Raw genomic sequence first — 16,790 nt, forward strand, 5'->3', positions numbered from 1 at the left:
TGGGTCTTTCCCTCAAACCCCGTCGTCCTACCTTCTCTCCTATTAAAGGCAGGAGAACTTGTGTGTTGATTTCAGAGCCCCATTAATTTGCCAGTCAGCAGCAGCTGATTACCAGTAGCAAAGCGTGAAAGGAGAAACAAGAAGAGCAACATACTTTGGAGAGGTTACATGTTTATTTTGTTTTTAAAAAAACAACAACAAAAATACCACCCTAAACCCAACCAGTCAACCCAAAAGCTCTGCAAATCCAGAACACTGATCAAAAAGTATTTTGGCTCACCCACTTTTCCAGCCTCTGCTAAAAAATGTGTGCTATTATCTCTACAGCAAATGTTAAAACCAAACCAACCAGTACCCCCATTTTGGGGTGGAGCCCCGGATTCAAATACCAGTTTTGGCTAACAGGGCCCTTCTGCATGGACCTTTCCTCCATCCCACAACTGGGCAAGCTCACCCACTCTCCTACAGCAGGAAGGGAATTGCTGCCACTTCTGCAATGCTGTAACAATTATAAATATTCAGAAACACATGGATCACACTGTAAAGTTAAAAAAATACCCCCGACAACAACAAATAGTAACCCATTGTTGACACCTGGTTCGAGTGAAGACCAAGTACAGCACACGGCTAAAAGAGAAAACCAAACATCCCCAAACCTACCAGCATCATACAGAAATTGGAGACAACATGCAATTTCCTTGATACAAAGAGTGACCTAGAGAGTAATCTATGTACAGTATGTTACACTCACTCAGGCACCCGCTCAGCTATTGCTTTGCTAAATCCCCAGCCCAGGCTACAGCAACCATTGCCCCAGCTTCCCAACAGGAGTTACAGCTCCTAAATGCAGCTTCTGCCTTCAGCCTGGCATTACACCGGTGTGTTTTAAGCTTTGATGAACCCAACCAGTTACTCAGCGTCCCTGATGCTTTCACGCTGAATTTGTGTTGCCTTCCCCTAGCTCGCTGTCTCAGCTGAAGCGCCGTGTAAATAGCTTTGAAGATCAAGATGAGGGATAAAGGTTTTTGCCTCTCTCTGGGTCTTTCCTGGAGCCTATGCATACAGCTGGATGTGAGAACTGACCTGCACTAGGTGCTGGGGCAGCTCTTGGGAAACAGTCTCTCCATCTACAAAATCCTTGGTAACATCCCATGTCTGACACTCAAAATACAAGAGGTTTTTCAGGCTCAGGAAAAACCAAAACCAGAAGGGAAAACTCTTCAGCATCTCAGGAAGGAGTGAGCTGCAGGTCCCATCAGCACCATACTGGCTCTGGTTGGGATGGAGTTAACTTTTTCCATAGTGGCCTGTACGGTGCTGGGATTTGGATTTGTGGCTAAAACTGTTGCCAACACACCTGTGTTTCAGCACTTGCACAGCATCAAGGCTTTCCCTTTTTTCCCCACTCTGCTCCCCACCAATGATTAGGCCATGGGTGCGCAAGAAGCTGGGAAAGGGCACAGCCAGAACAACCAATGCAGATAAAAATCAGCAATAAAAATGGAGGGGAGGGGTTTTTTTGGGAAGGTGGCCATTGCTTGGGGACTGGCTGGGCATAGTGGGTAGGTGGTTGCCTTTGCATCACTTGGGTTTTTTTTTAACCCTTCCTCTTTCCTTTGCCACTTTTGTCTCTATTCACACATTTTCTTGGGTTTGCTCTTCCTATTCCCCCTTGACCTGATCCCAACTGTGGGGGACAGTGAGCGAGCAGCCGTGTGGTGCTTTGTGGCCGGACGGGGTTAACCCACCACAAGCACAGGTTTAATGCTGGAGGGGTTGTAAACACCAAGGCTGGAAGCCATCGGGATGTTGGGTGGAGGAATAATGGAGTACAGTCCTTACTTGGCCAAGCTTGATGTGAATCAGGTTGACAGTGCTGGATGCCCCAATTATCACGGTTGAGTGGGGACAGTATCAGGATGATGAAAACAAGCTGCTCCAGGAAAATTGAGGCAGCACAAAACAGGGCTCCCTGCTGCTCCGAGACAAGGCTGCGTGCAAACCATTGCTCTGCCCAACACTGAGCTGCTCCTAGAAGAGCTGTGGCTGCTGCTCCTCACCTTGCTGGGAGACACGCGTTGCCTGCATGCATGGGGACACACACTCAAAGCTCCCGAAGGCCACTCCTGCCCCAGGTGAGGGGTAACACTAAGGGACGCCGGTCCTGCACCAGGTGGATGCTGCTATGATGCACAGAAATGCCACGAGTGAAGCTGATGCCCAAGGGGTGGGAGAAGAAAAGAGGAGAACTGGGTGAAGGGACAGTAAAACCAGCCCCTCCCAGCGGCAGAAATAAGCTCAGCTGTACTGGCCCTTCTTAAGTTTCTTGGCATCATTTGAACCCTGAGGTTGGGCTGGATCCGGGGGGACCACAGGCGCGTTGGGGGCTCAGCACAGTTCGTTACTGCTGGTAACAAAGCCCACTGAACACACTTGTGATGAGGGGAAAAAGTAGGAAGCGACTGAAAAGTGACCTGCACTGAGGACCTAACCAAAGCAGGAGGAACCCATGACACCCTCCAGCTGATGAAGTATCAGAGCAACATCTGAGGACTCAGCGAAGCCTCAGCAGCACTTCACCGTCTCCCTGAGAAGGCTGCAAAGGTGACACAGTGGCACTTTCTGTCCCCTTAGCATCACTCCTTTTTGGTTTCCTCAGGCTCCCAACTAGGTGGTGCTACTAGTGATGGGGGCTCGGTGGCTTGGGAACCAGTCCCCTTAGCCATTCCCCAGTGGAGGATCTACTGGGCAGACTGGAAGGCTCTAGCTACAGGCGTATCTGACACTCTCCCAGCACAGGTGGTAGGACCAGGCAACAAGGACTCAGGTTAACAGCCAGGCCTGGCATTTCCAGTGTAACTAACAACCTGCTGCACAAACAGCAGGTCCCCGGGGCTCAGCCATCCACTACGGCCACCTAGACATTAAAGGACAGCACCAAACATGCTCAGGGTCCAGCTCATCAGAGCCAGGAGGAGTGGACAACAGCACCACAACAAGGTTGGGCTCCTAACAGAGAACTGGTCAGCTTTTACATTACTTAAAAAGGGCTATTCAAACAAACGAAAAAACAGGGGGAGAGGTTGGAAGCTAAAGGGGTTGCATAAAAAAAATGCAACCTTGCAAAAATAACTGTATCGTCTCTCCATGATCCATTTCAGGTAGGTTCCCAGCAGAGGCTCCACGTTTCCCAGAAGCTTGGCACAGCCAACACCTCCCCCGTGTTATAAAAACAACCCCCCTCTGGGGGATTCCCTGCTGCTCTGCTCTATAAAACAATAAAAAGGTCCCTGCAGAGAGTCCCCGGCTGTTACTCCTCCTTCGGCCTCTTCCTCCAGTGGGCCAGGAAGGGCCCGAGGCTGTTCCACACCTCCGTGTACATGAGAGTCCCTACGAAGACGAAGGCAGTGCCCAGCCAGTGCCAGGCTGTGAAGGGGTTGCGAAAGTAAAGGATGGAGAAGATGAGGCTGACAAACTTGCGCAGAGTCACCACCAGCGTGACGGTGAGGGATGTGCACTCCGTGGTGAGGATGAAGACGCCTCGGATGCAGACGTATCTGGGTGGGCGGAGGTAAGGGGACATCGGGGCCGAAGAGGGAAGACACCTGGGCAGGCCTTTGGCAATGAAAAGAACTGGGCAATGGATCACGCCAGTCTGGTTATAGAGGGAATAAAATTCCCTTCTCCTCGCATCAGCATTTCTACAGATATGAATAGCTTCATAACAAACCCCAGGGACACCGCAAATCACCCAGACTTCCCCCAAGCTTGCTCTGGGACTGCAAAACTACCCCACTAGAGCAGCTGGGGCTGATGCATTGTCAAAAGGTTAATGGCCATGGAGCCAAGGAAAGCTAAAATCAGACTTCTCCATTTATACCCACCAGAAGTCCCCTTTGCCCCCCGGGGAGGCACAGGAAAGGCAGATTAAAGAAGGTTGTTTCATGGAGCAGCATGAGCAGCAAGAGAACACAGCACTCTTTCAACAGTGAGAGGAAAACGGTTAAGAGAGCCTTGGACTGAAGGGTCTCTTTCTTGAGGGCATCTCGGCTTCTTCAGACTTTCAGAGCTGTCCTCGCTGCCTCCACATCAGCATATATTACAAATAGCTCCTGATCTGTCCCTTCTACTTAGAGCTGGCTAGCAAAACCACCATGAGTTTATACCAGTCGGCCTGTCCCTGGGGAGGTGGTGGCAGATTTCAGCCACCCTGGAAAGAACATAAGCCCCCGGTTAAATTCTGCTCTGTATTTTCCAAGAGGTGGTGGCCAGGTGGTTCAGCCACCCTGGAAAAAAAATTTTAAGTCCCAGGTTAAATTTCACTCTCTATTTTCCAAGACTTAGATGAACATCAGCTCCTAAATGTAGGGAAGGCTCCAAAGACATGGCACCTCCACCCCATTCCTCCCCTCCCACCCTGCTGCCATCTCCGTGGCGTGTCTCAAGCTGAGCTTTGAAAGGATACTGAGTGATGACATTCATGAGGAGGTAGAACCACATGATTGGTAGGGTCAGCCCAATCACTGGGACCTGAAATGGCTCTGCGGGGAAAAAGGACAGAGTAAGGTCACTGCCCTGCTAATGCTTAAAGAAGGTGCAAGGAGAGGTGTCTCTCTCCTGTCCTGGATTGACCGTGATCCGGGACACACCACAGCTTCAGGAGGCCATTGCTGCATCAGGCAGACTGAGGTGTGGGCACATTTTGATTTTGCTCCAAATGGAGGGTTATCTTGTTCTTACTGTGGTAAATGACAAATACAAGAGAGTTCGCAGATGTTTGTGCTCGGACTTCTGTAGGGAAGAAAGGAAGATGGAGGAAGTAGTAGGCTAAGGAAAAATACATTAAAAGAAAATCTCTGTCTTGCTTTCTTGTGTCAGGGCTGTCCTACTATTAAAACCAGATGAATCAACTATGTCGCTCCAAGAAGCTGACAGCACTGGTGTGGCAAAGTCTGCATAGCACCAGCAAAACAAAAGCCAACGGGTCCATGTTGACTCCTGTGGTTGAGGATTTTGTCCTGTTACTCCCATTTTTGAACTACCACATTCCTTTCCCCAGGGGTCACCTCATGCTTTCCTTCAGACAGGTGTAGCATGCTAGAAATATATTGCAATGATATTAATGAACAGGTTAAAATGATCTACGCATGCAAACAATCCTCCTACCCAGAGGGGATTAGAGAACCAGCAAACCTATTCAGCAAAGACCCCTGCAGTTTCACAAGATCAGGGATATAGGAAGCTTGCTGGCACTGAAAAGCCTGGTGAATTTTACCTATTAAGCCTAAGCAGATGAGCAGTCTGGCTGGGCCCAACAGGTGTATGCGTGTGCGCTAGTGAGAAGCTTGGGCTTTAATCACAGTGATCCAAAGAGTAACTCATGGCTTAGCTTTGCAAGCTGCTGTGGCACCAGCTGAACGGTCAGCTGCCCATGGCCAGGATCCCAGCAACCACCACTTGTCCAAGCATGGTGGCATCTGGCCCACCACAGGGAAAAGATTGGACAACGTCCTCAAGACAGTGTGGGGTTTTTTGGCTTTTGGCTTTCTATCAAACCTGAAAATTCAAAGGGCTTGAATATCCCAAGACGACAGTGACACACACAACTGGTGGACTAAAAGCTTTCTATAGCAGAAGGAAGGACTCTTCCACAGGACAAAAAGTTACGAGAGCAAGGATCCATCTGTGCAACACTTACCGGACTGGCTGAAGAGGACTGCATGGTGGTAGATGTTTGGAGCAAGGAGGAGAAAGCCAGGAAGTGGTAACGCATGCTGGAGAGAAAAGTAAAGATGTGATGTTAACAGATTATGTGAACGCACCCAACTTCTCATCCTGGGAAACCAGCCTCACACATCTGGATGACAGGACACTCTTTGCTGCTCCAGCCTTGCAGCGTGCGATTCTTTGGATTTGTGCCGAGTACATGGTGGGAGGGGAAGGGACTCTCTTAGCAGTTCTATCTGCCTAGTAAAAGCAACAGAAAAGACATGGTGACTTACATTGTAAAAAAGAGCCTCTTTGGAGTGCTTCCCAAACTGCTTGTACAGCGTCTCCTGGAAAATCCCCATCCTGGCAGACATGAGGAGGGCGAAGGTGAGTCCAGCAATACCTGGAACAGAAGCACAACCTTGCAACACTGCTCAAGCATGGCATAGCTCAAGTCAACCAGCTTGAAGACTCCCCCATGATTTGGCTTTCAGTGAAAAATGCCAAAAATTCAGACTTGGTAAGAAAACTGATAATGGTCTTGGGGACACAGGTATCTTATTACAAAGGCTGAGATGCCAAGAGACTTCTGAAAAGAACACCTCTTAAAAAGAGACTCAGCCCTGGCACACAGAGTTGGCGGGATAGCATGGATACAGCCATTTGCCACTGCTGACAATACATCAATCCCAGGTTCCCCCAAAAGCCACCAAGAGACATAGGTTGGGGGTATACAAATAGACTCAAGTGCCAGACTTTAAAGACTCCTCCATGAAATACTGTGCTGAATGAACACTTGAACCAGCCGCAGCCCCTCTCCCTCTCTGCAGCATATCTCATGGCATCAGGTGTATCAGGTAGGGCTGCTTTTGCAAAGAGAAGTCAAGAAGCTATCTGCAAACATGCATGACTGTAGTCTCATTCTGTCACTAAGCCACTACCTTGTAGAAACCCCTTAGGTGCCATATTTAACTTGTTGGCCAAATGAAGAGTACCTCCTTGCACAAAGCTGCTAACGAGTGCCACAAAACCCCATTCTTTGCAAATCAACATCCACCAGATGCTCAGCACAACTTAACCACAGCAAGAGGACTCCCACCACAGTCTGCCTTGCACAACCCACATGGCCAAGGACATCAGAGAGCCGAATCTTGCCAGTAACCGGGCAAGGTCGGCTGGAGATGTGGCATTCACATACCTAGCAGCCACCACAAGAAAACCTGGAGTCCGTCCTCTTCATTTAAGCTGGAGTCAGATGCCTGGTGGAGGGAGACACAACACAGTCACCATGAGCTACCATGTCCCTGCAGCTCATTCAGACCTGCCTCTACCTCACTCTTGATTTGTGTGTTGCGTTCCAAGCAAGCCCATAAAGCAAAGATCACCCAAGGTCTCACATTCTCCAGAGTTGCTTCCCTGGCTGGACAGAGGTGGCAGCAACTATAGCACACTTTGCTTTCCACTCTGCTTCAAGGAATGCACAAAATTCCAGCAAAAATGTGTAAACGTCTGATCAAGAAAGTAGCTTTTCTGAAAGAAATGCCCTGGCTTGGCAAGAAACCAAATTCTTCAACCACAAAAATAATCAGTGCCATTTAGAAAGCTCTCAAAGAGAGCCCATTAGCAGGCTCCTCTGTCCCCATCTCAGAGGTGAGTGTGCAGGAAAGAATAAGGGCTCTGGCCAAGCCCCAGTCAGGTACTAAAACCAGGGCTCTGGCTTGCAGTCAAGACATTGAGGAAACCAGGCCTGTAGATGATGTTGGCCGAGGGTAAAACTCTAGGCAACATGACTTGGCTCAAATCTTTCACTGTTGTTTAGGCCAAATTAGATTACTCACCTTTGCTACAACTGACCTTGCTACACCAAAACCCCATGCCTGCTCAGAGTTTATCTGGATTAATACAGAGCAAGGCTGCACAGCACAGACCTTCCTCAGACATTCTGACAGCATAAAAAGCTATTAAATAATGGGGGACTTGGAGGTTTGACAGCCCTGTTTCATTTCCAATCTCTCAGAACTGGATTAAGTGCAACGAATTTTCACTTGACCACCACTTTATGCCATTTTTCTGTCTTCAGCTGACAAGATCAGGCTGTGCGTGCTGACCCAGGAAAAGCCCAAAGTGGTGTTACACATGCATTTTCTTCACTCCCTCCTGTTCTCCAAATACATGCACTTTATTTCAAGGGTCACAGAAAGTCACTCTGGATGACAACAGGTGTGGAAAAATCTAGCCTGAAAGCCAAGAATCTCTTCTGGGATAAAAAGAGTGAAGACTTAAGATGGTTGAGTTTTGTTTAAGATTCACCTGCTCGTAACTGCAACACATCACAGTAAGGCCAAGAAAAAACAGCTTCTACCTGTTATCTCTGTGGCAAAAAATAATGGTTTATTCTCAGCAAAAAGCAACATGAACAGGTTGAAAGGCATCTGTAATTAAGTTAAACCACATGCATGTGTGTGCATCCCTTCCTTCCAAACCACAGGAAAATGAGACCAGGAACAAGAGCTTTTGGGAGCAGATCTAGGAGCTAGGAGACATCTTGTCTCTCCATTAATAGTCAGACAAAGGGAATTACTGATGAAGGTGCTGACAGCAGCTCCTTCTGTCAATAAGGTTCACAGCTATAACCTCAGGTGCTTTCCAAACCTTACCACTTGCTTTGCAGACATGAAAGTGCAGGTAAAGATCCCCAGGGACACCAGGGCTATGGATGTGTACTTAGATATGCTGTATCTGCACAGGGGGAAAAGAGAGATGTCAGTGACCCAGCCCACCCTCGTGTTGTTCGTCTACTGTTCCCTTGCATTGCATTTTACTCCAATACACTGGTGTGAACTTGTGGTAATGGGCACATATCCATTATCTAACACTGGACATTGCTGGGAGGGAAGGCCAACTTACTCCAACTGCAACAAAAAAGAAGCATTTGGACCAAGATTTCCTTGCCCATGGCAAAGGATCCCTCTCAGATCAAAGCCAGCGCAGATCTCTGCATAGCGGTAGAATGGCAGGGGATGTGCCCACATTGCTCCCACAGCCAGACCCCAAGCAGCTGGGAGGACCCTCCTGTCCTGATGTCTTTGCCCACCGTGGTGGGCTGACCCCAGCCAGCAGCCAAGCACCCACACAGCTGCTTGCCCCCACCTTGTGTGATGGGGGAGAGAACTAGAAGAGCAAGAATGAGAAAACTCGTGGGTCAAGCTAGAGTTTAATAGGTGAGGGGGGGGGGACTAAGAACAAAACCAATGGAAAAGCAATCACTCACCACCTCCCACAAGCTTGGCCATCTTGGAAGCCAACTCCCCCAAACCCCTTTCTTCCTCTACCCTGGTTTCTGTTGCAGCACACGACATTATTTGGCATAGAATATCCCTTTGGCTATTTGGGGTCTGCTGTCCCGGCTGCATCCTCTCCCAACTTCTCATCCATCCCCAGCCTACTCGCTGGGGAGGCAGGCAGAGTGGAAAAAAGAGAAAGCCTCAACACTGTGTAAGCATAGTTCAGCAACAGCCAAAACATCAGTGTGCTATCAATGCTGGTTTAGCCACAAATCCAAAACACAGCACCATGACAGCTGCTATGAAGAAAGTTAACTCCACCCCAGCCAGACCCAGTACACCCATCCATCAGGAGTGGTACCAGCCTCACACAAGTAAGAGAAAAGAAAAGAGCTAACATAGAGGCCTGCAGCCATGTGTCAAAGCTCTCTCTTCAGACCATGCTTGCCTTAAACAAAGGAGTGAGGGGTGGTGGAAACGCAGAAGAGGGAACTATTCCAGCCTCTAGTGGAGCTACACCTCTGTGCCCCAGTTTCCCCATCGGTAAAACCAAGAATATTTAACAGGAAAGGGGAGGGCACTAAACACCAGTAAGGATTAAGTCAATGGCAAAGCATTCTCTGATGATGTAAGAGGCTTGTAAGAGGACTTACCTTTTCTTCAAAATGATGATACCTAGAGCCATGCTTGCTATGAGAGAGCCCTGGGAAAGAAGAGAGAGGAGGAGGAAAACAGAACAGAAGGTCAGCATGACAAAATTCCCTGGACTGGGACACCCGCCCCAGAGAAACACCGCAAACTCAATACAACTAATGCCACAACACCAACAGAAATGCCAGGACAGGATCAGGGAGACTGACAGGGTGGGGAGAGTCTCACCTCAGCTAGGAGGAGGGGAGAAGTTGAGCTGGGTGGCTGGGGAACAAGGATGCTGAGGCAAACAGGTTACTAGGATCTTCCGGCCAGTGGGCCTCTCCCTGGTTTTGGCTCACTCGTGACACTTAGTGTGTGTTACAGACCAGAACATGGCCAAATCACTGTGTTTTTTTTAAATTCGGAACAGGAGTATGGCTCTGTAGATTGACTGCAGGGCTGCAATACAAGAACCGTCCCTCATGGTTAATGCAGGACAGGGTTCCTAGACTGTTGTGTGTTTTTCTTCTTTTTAACCTCTCCTTCAGGTATCTCAACCCCATGACGTGTTGTGGGAGAACAGCCCCCACTCAGCAGATCTGCCCAGCAGATTTTGTTATTCCCAACAGCTGGGGCTACATTTTCTTTGGTTTTAACAGAAGTTTTAGCCTGACACTCATCTACAATTAAGTAAAGATGCATTTTAATACCATTTTCCAAAGAAAAGACCTATGGGCTAACAATGCAGGTGGAAATAGGCCAAAGCCATGCTCTCTGACCTGGGGCGTTTAACTGAGACACCTACGCTAGGACATGAACCACTTGGTGTAGCTGTGCAGTGGAAGGGAAAGCTGAGTCCCTTTGGCCAGCAATTCAGCCTTTCCAGGGCTGACAGCCAGAGTCTGGGCTTGGTTTTGTCATTGTTACTTCCCCATCACCTTTGGAAATATGAAGCCTGTGTGAGCCTCAGTCTCCTCATCTATCCATTAAGTTAAGTTTAATGATCAACACCGTGAAAGTGAGAACTCAAGCTCAGCCTTCAAAGCAGGGTTGCTCTCCCCACAAGTTAGCTAGAGTTTAGTATTTGCACAGGGTTTTCGTGCCCTCAGGGAAAGAGAGGGTGGCAGAACACAGGCACCAGAGACAGTGCTTGCAGAGGTGATGGGAAGAGATGCCCCATGAGCAGGGAAAGGATGGCATGGCATTACTCACTGATCTGAAGATCATGTGCAGCGGCATGGCGATATTTAAGTTCAGGGCATAGTTATTCACCACACTGACAGTGAAGAACATGGCCACCATGATGAAATAGTACCTGAAACACAAACCCAAAAACCAGCTGATGGCTATGCATGTACCTCCCTGGGATGCTGAGACATGCCTCTGGAGCTGAGCAGGAGCCCACCTAGTTCTTGGGTCTGTGATAAGGACTAACAAGGAGACCAATCCAGTTTGGATGTAGCAGGGAAGTCCTCAGAACAGGAAGCAGGCTGCCCTGCACTGGCTCGGCTTGTGCTAATCCCAGAAGCAGAGGGGAACTGAGGATAGCCCAGCTGGGACCTTTTAGCATGGACATCCTCCAGACCCCCCTTTCTTAAGGACAGTGGCATAAGACAAGGCTTGATTTGAGGGGATTCAATTTCTGCCAGCAGACATCGCTATCCTGAGTGGAAGGAGAAACTATTCAAATCCAGGCTGAACACCTCGATGGTTCTACACCTAAGCTAGAGAGCCTCCACAAATTGAAGTTCCTCGCTGTGATGCAGCCACGAAAGGCACTAAACTTGCCCTCAATTTTCTGTCATGAAGATCTCTGTCCCGAGCACTCAGCACAGCGCTCTGTTTTGCCACGGACTAGGCACTCTGCTAAGGAACCCCACAAAACCTCCTCACTTCACTTTGGCCATTGAGCGCCAGGGAGGAGAGCATGAACATGCCAGGCCATTGCCAGGACAAGATCAGCTCTGATGGAGAAATGCAAAAGTGAATTTGGCCAGCCTTCCAGTAAACCTCTCCCTCCCACGCCCATTGCACCAAGCCCCAGAGAGACAGCAAGCTCTTCAAACACAGCAAACTCTTAACTGTGCAAAATACTGCCCTGTTTCTTGGACAGGAAAGTATCTGATGGCAATTTTGTATTAAGAATTCTCGATAAACAAGGAATTCATATTTTATCAGGTATGACAGGTTCCCAGTGCGGCTTCACAAATGCTGCAGAATGGATGGGATTTTGACTGGATAAATGGATAAGCCTTTTTATTAAATACTTCTTGAGATAATAGATAGCTAGTCAATTTGTGCCTAGCAAAAGCATTCAGATTGACTGTACCTCATTGGTATGGCTGGCCTCTTCCTCCCAAAGTTGGCTTCGAAGATAAAGCCCTCCACCGCGATAAATAGGAACTGGGAGAATGTCACTATGTTCCCACATCCTGGAAACTCCCTGCAGGCATGGAGAAGAAAGACAAGCATAACAGCAATGCAGTGGAGAACAAACACTGCAATAAAAAGAGGCTAACAGCTCATAATCCCAGAGTGAGCATCAACCTGCAGGGGCTTTACTGCTTTATCTGTCCAGGTTCTCATGTTGCCTTTGTTAAACACTTCCCTGCAGATATTTATTCACCTGTACTTGTAGATACATGTGCAGCAATCCCTTCCTTAAACATTTCCGAAGAGGAAGCGAGCAGCCAGCCCCATCATGGGCACGTGGTGAATTGGGTAAGGAAGTGAAAGAGGAAATTGGTCGCATCTCACACGTCTGTATAACATCCCGCCAGGGTACAGGATCCGAATGAGCAATATCAAGCACGGACATAACCATACTGAAGATGGATCTCCCTCTTTCTCATGGGGAAGTGGTTTTGATAGGGTCTTTCCCTACCTACAAGCTGCTTTATTTGTCAGAGGCCACATGAAATGGTGAGTCCACCCCGGAGGAAGGCAGCAGGATTTCCAATAGCCCTTATTTCCACTGCATGAGGGAAGTCCCAAGGTCAGGTCCGTGTCTGCAGAGCAAGGCGTAGTGTCCATGGTTCTGCTTGTACCCCATCCCCAGAATGTGTGAACATGAGCTCAGACCTGCTTTCAATTTATGCAGCAAGCTTTAGCTCTCTGCCCTCTTGCATTTGCCAGATGCCAAAAGGTTGGTTGTAGGTTCAAGAAGGAACCTACAACAGCTCATCGTGGGAGCCCAAAAAGGTCATGGCATTAAATGCCACGTGATAGCCAGGCAAGCCAGGGAGCTTGCTAATGCGACACAGGCTTTGCACTGAAGTTTTCAAACTCTACAAGGTATTGAAAGCCATAAAACAGTGTCTGACCTTGAAAGAGACCCTCTTAGCTGAGCATCTTTGTCCTTCCAGAGAGACCCAGGCACTGCAGTTATCACTACCCTTGTAGCAGAACTGACACCACCTTTGAGCAAATCAACCTTGTGTGTTTATTCTGAAGGCAGAGGAATTACACTCAAGGTCAAGAGAGCCCATAACAGCCTGACATTAAACAAAGACTCCCTGGATGCTGCTCACCCATTCCTAGCAGACATGCCTGCTGCAGACTGCCTCCTTCCTAAGAAGCTTACAGGGAGCAGAAGAGGATTTCCTGGGAGGCACACAGTCAGCTGTGGGCTCAGAGGAGGCCACGACATGTCAGATAATCAGAAAGCTCACTGTTATTTGCAGTGGGAGACAGAGGAATTTGAGCAAGTACTTCCCCCTTCTCTGGTGCAACACAGAAACTGAGGCCAAGGACTTAACAGAGAAGCTACACGCTGCTGAGTTGCGATCCCCACCCTGCTGCACAAGCTTTTAGCTTGCTCACGCAACATGCCATCACAAGTAGTTAGAGGCTGGGTCTAGACACAGTTTTGCAGAATGCAAGCTGAGAGATACACTGGAGAACAGGAATAACCAAGCTGTCTCCTGGGTAGCAGAGCCAAAGGCCTGGTCTCCTCCAAAATCTCTGTCACCCCCCAGACTTCTCAGAAGCAGCAGCAGTGCTCTGGTTAATGCAGAGCTGGCACGTGGTTGCCACCAAACAGCACCTGGAAAGGCCACCTTCTCCCTGCATTTTCCATGGAGTAGGCACTAGCCTGAGCCCCTCCCCTCTACCCACTTGCCAATTTTCACATTTTCCAGAGCTTAATTGTCCAGGAGACTTCAGTCCCTGCTGTGCAATGACATTATGAGGTTCAAAAGATACTTAGGTGAAGAGAAGAGATATTGAACTGGAGACAGAGACCAGGCTCCAGGATTGTAAACCTCATCTCTGTAGGGGAATACAAAGCAAGTTTAAACTTGAAATAAACCAAGACTGTTTCCATGCACTAGACTTTGTTTCCTCCCAATTCACAGATCCTTGCATTCAGTCACTTGCTGTACATACGACCTCACATTATCTGTACAGTGTTGACTGATAAAGAGACAAACAAAAAAAACCCCAGGCTGTATCTGCCCATGTCTTTGACTCACAATTCTAACACACACTGATAGACCTAAAAGAAGTGACAAGAAGTCTGGATATATCAACAAAAGATCTGCTTTAGCTATAGCCAACTGATAGAGAGTCCTCCAGAGGCAATGTAGAAACACTACAATGCAATTGTAACCCTGCCTCCTACGACAGAATTGCCTGGGCTGTTACTGTCTAGCAGCCCTAGCAGATGGTGGGATTAAACAGCCAGAGCAGGGCTCCCGTTCACGTCAGCAGAGCACAAACAGTCTAGCCCAATTTCTGCACATCAGTTTGGGGCACACTGATGCACTCACTCAGACTGAGTTCAGCACATCCAAATCACTTCTCCAAGGAAGATTTCTGTCCATCACTGCAGAAGACTCCACATGTCATAAGGAATTCCTTCAACGGACCCTGCAGAAAAGCAGCCTCTCCATTTGCTCCATACAGGGAAGAAACCCCATTGATATCTACCATGCAGAGCCTCAACTGTTTTTACAGAGAAGGCACCTCACAAGGACACAGATTCAGAAGGCGAAGAGCAGATCATGGGCTTTCTAATCAGGCCTGTATGTACATCACGCACAAAGCTTTGGCATCACGGCTCAAAGACAGACCTCCCCGGGTCAAGCAGGAAAGGACACTAGCAGAACAGGTCAGGTTGCTCCAGGCAGCAGAAATGGGATGAACTGAATGGTGTTTCTTGCCCTGTCCAGGCCTCCTCCTGTTATTCAGACAGGGGTTTGTTTAACTTGCTCTTGAAAACCTCCAAAAAGGAATTTCCCCGCTCTCTCTTACAAACCCACTTCACTACACTGAGACGGAGCAAACCTGTTTTTTTGGCCTGCTTTACATCCCTTTCATAGAAATTCAAGCCCCTTATTTCTTGTTCTGCCTCCAGAGCCCAGCAGAAAAATTTATCTCCTCTGCAGCCATTCTCCACACGTTTAAAGTCTTTTGTCTGTCCTCAGGGATCTGTAGACTAAACAGTTCTTATTCCTTTACTCTTTCCTCATAAATCCTGAGCAAATTTCTTCCAATCGCCTTTGTTGTTCCTTACTAGACTGTCAGTGTGGTCACTGCCTCTTCCTGTGATCCTGTTCCAGGACTTTGCTTGTTATGGGAAGATTCATCTTCAAGAGGGACTTTTCCCTTAGATAACACCAAGACCCAAAGAAATACCCAGTGTTACCCCAATTTAGGGACCAAAGGTGAACAAGGCAAGTGGTGGGCACAGGAACTGAGCTGTTAGGAACAGGGGAATTTCTAAAGTGGATGAGAGGCAATACTTAAGAGAAGCTTGTGTGCAAAAAGCAGCTTTTCCTTGATGTCTGCAATTGGACCTCTGGGATTTCCTGCTCAAAATCCCTTCTGGGGTTTAAACACCTAACTCAGCCTTTGAATAGGGCCAAATGGCTCACTTTTGTTTTAAGGTCTGGCCAGAGGAGACACAAGCCTAGTGGCAAGCAAATGCAATAAGCCAGATCCAAAGCTCTCTTCACCTCGAATACGCCCATTCCTCCTCCCTCACTGATGCTGCAGCACAAACCATGCAGGAAAGGCAGAGGTTAGAACAATCCCCGAGAGGAAAGACAACTTGCCATGCAAGGTCTTTTCCTCCAGGAACTGCTTCTTGATTTATCCCACGATTGCTGAGTGATTGTGCAACCTTGTGGTAAGGTACCCATGTCCTGGCCTCCCACTTTGAAGCAAATATCCCCACTGCTGGCTTACAGTGTCAGGCTCTCTTTTGTACTCCCTTTTTCTCTTAACAATCTGGGATAATGATGGGTGGGGAGGAAGTAAGGGCAGGTTTTAACTACTAGTTTCGAAAGCCTAGGCATGACTGAAGTGAACATAGTACAGAATGGTCAGGGGATGCAGCTCCACACTGACTAACTATGATTATAGACACAGAACCAGTTCAACCATTACTTTTTTCCATTCAGGTCTAGCCCTTTTGCCTTCACAGCTTGCTGACCAGCCCTGAAAACAAATCCCACAGACCATCGCCTTTCCCAAGCCACGCCAGCCTTCCTCCATCAGGCTAAGGAAGGTGATGCAGCGCTCGGACATGCCCCAAATGTCAGCCCTCCTCTCTCTGCGACCTGGCAATTCGCCTTTGCTCCGAGTGCCACAAAGGACTCCTCTTCTCATCACACTGGCTTTGCAGCCACGTGACGCTGCCGCCGAAGATCACATTTCTAGATGGACGATGTTCCCTCGGCCCTGCCTGCCGTCCCCAGGGACCCCTGGCCAGCTCCTGCGCATCTTCTCCGTGGGATTTCCACCGTTAACTTGTACGAGGAGCTAGGATCAGAGAGCTGGGGGTGGTGGGGATGCCTTAGGGCCAGGCTGATGCGGTGGTCCCCATATCAGCAGGGACAGGAGATCCCTGGTGCCTGGGCAAGATAGCGAAGTGGCCCATCATAGGACCAGGCTGGGCCCAAGGAGAGGGAGACAGCCCCCCCCCCCCCCAAAAAAAACCATAAAACCTATCAGACGGTGAAACAACGAGGCCCAGTCCGGCGATTCACACCCGGGTTCCTCTCCACACCTTGACGAAGAGCCCCAAGGGCCTGGGGCTGCCCCCCAAGCTGTGAGGGGGGCTGCCCCCCAGGCCGGGGCCGTAGACCCTCTCAGGGCGAGCCCAAGGCTGGGTACCAGCCCCGGCAACCCCACTACCCCCCACAATACTCTCACCGCATG

The 16,790-nt window shown here is 48.8% G+C and overlaps 1 protein-coding gene across 3 annotated transcripts in view; it reads right to left on the minus strand.

The window, feature by feature from the left end:
- Nucleotides 1-1,603: 1,603 nt before the first annotated feature.
- The window catches only part of SLC35B4 (solute carrier family 35 (UDP-xylose/UDP-N-acetylglucosamine transporter), member B4), a 15,446-nt gene continuing 259 nt past the window's right edge, over nt 1,604-16,790 (minus strand). For 2 of the 3 annotated variants that reach the window (XM_010581028.1, XM_010581027.1), the window contains exons 2-10: nt 11,956-12,069; nt 10,839-10,941; nt 9,647-9,696; nt 8,367-8,448; nt 6,908-6,968; nt 6,003-6,112; nt 5,699-5,774; nt 4,466-4,541; nt 1,604-3,557 (exon numbers count right to left, since the gene is read on the minus strand). In XM_010581028.1, the coding sequence (XP_010579330.1) occupies nt 3,311-3,557; nt 4,466-4,541; nt 5,699-5,774; nt 6,003-6,112; nt 6,908-6,968; nt 8,367-8,448; nt 9,647-9,696; nt 10,839-10,941; nt 11,956-12,069 (919 nt within the window). In that variant the 3' untranslated portion in view covers nt 1,604-3,310. Of the gene's footprint in view, nt 3,558-4,465; nt 4,542-5,698; nt 5,775-6,002; nt 6,113-6,907; nt 6,969-8,366; nt 8,449-9,646; nt 9,697-10,838; nt 10,942-11,955; nt 12,070-12,252; nt 12,366-16,790 lie in introns of those variants that run through there. The other variant, XM_010581030.1, reaches the window with a different exon arrangement.

Source organism: Haliaeetus leucocephalus, unplaced genomic scaffold (genome assembly GCF_000737465.1).
Source record: "Haliaeetus leucocephalus isolate CR32 unplaced genomic scaffold, Haliaeetus_leucocephalus-4.0 Scaffold751, whole genome shotgun sequence".
Taxonomy (NCBI): domain Eukaryota; kingdom Metazoa; phylum Chordata; class Aves; order Accipitriformes; family Accipitridae; genus Haliaeetus; species Haliaeetus leucocephalus.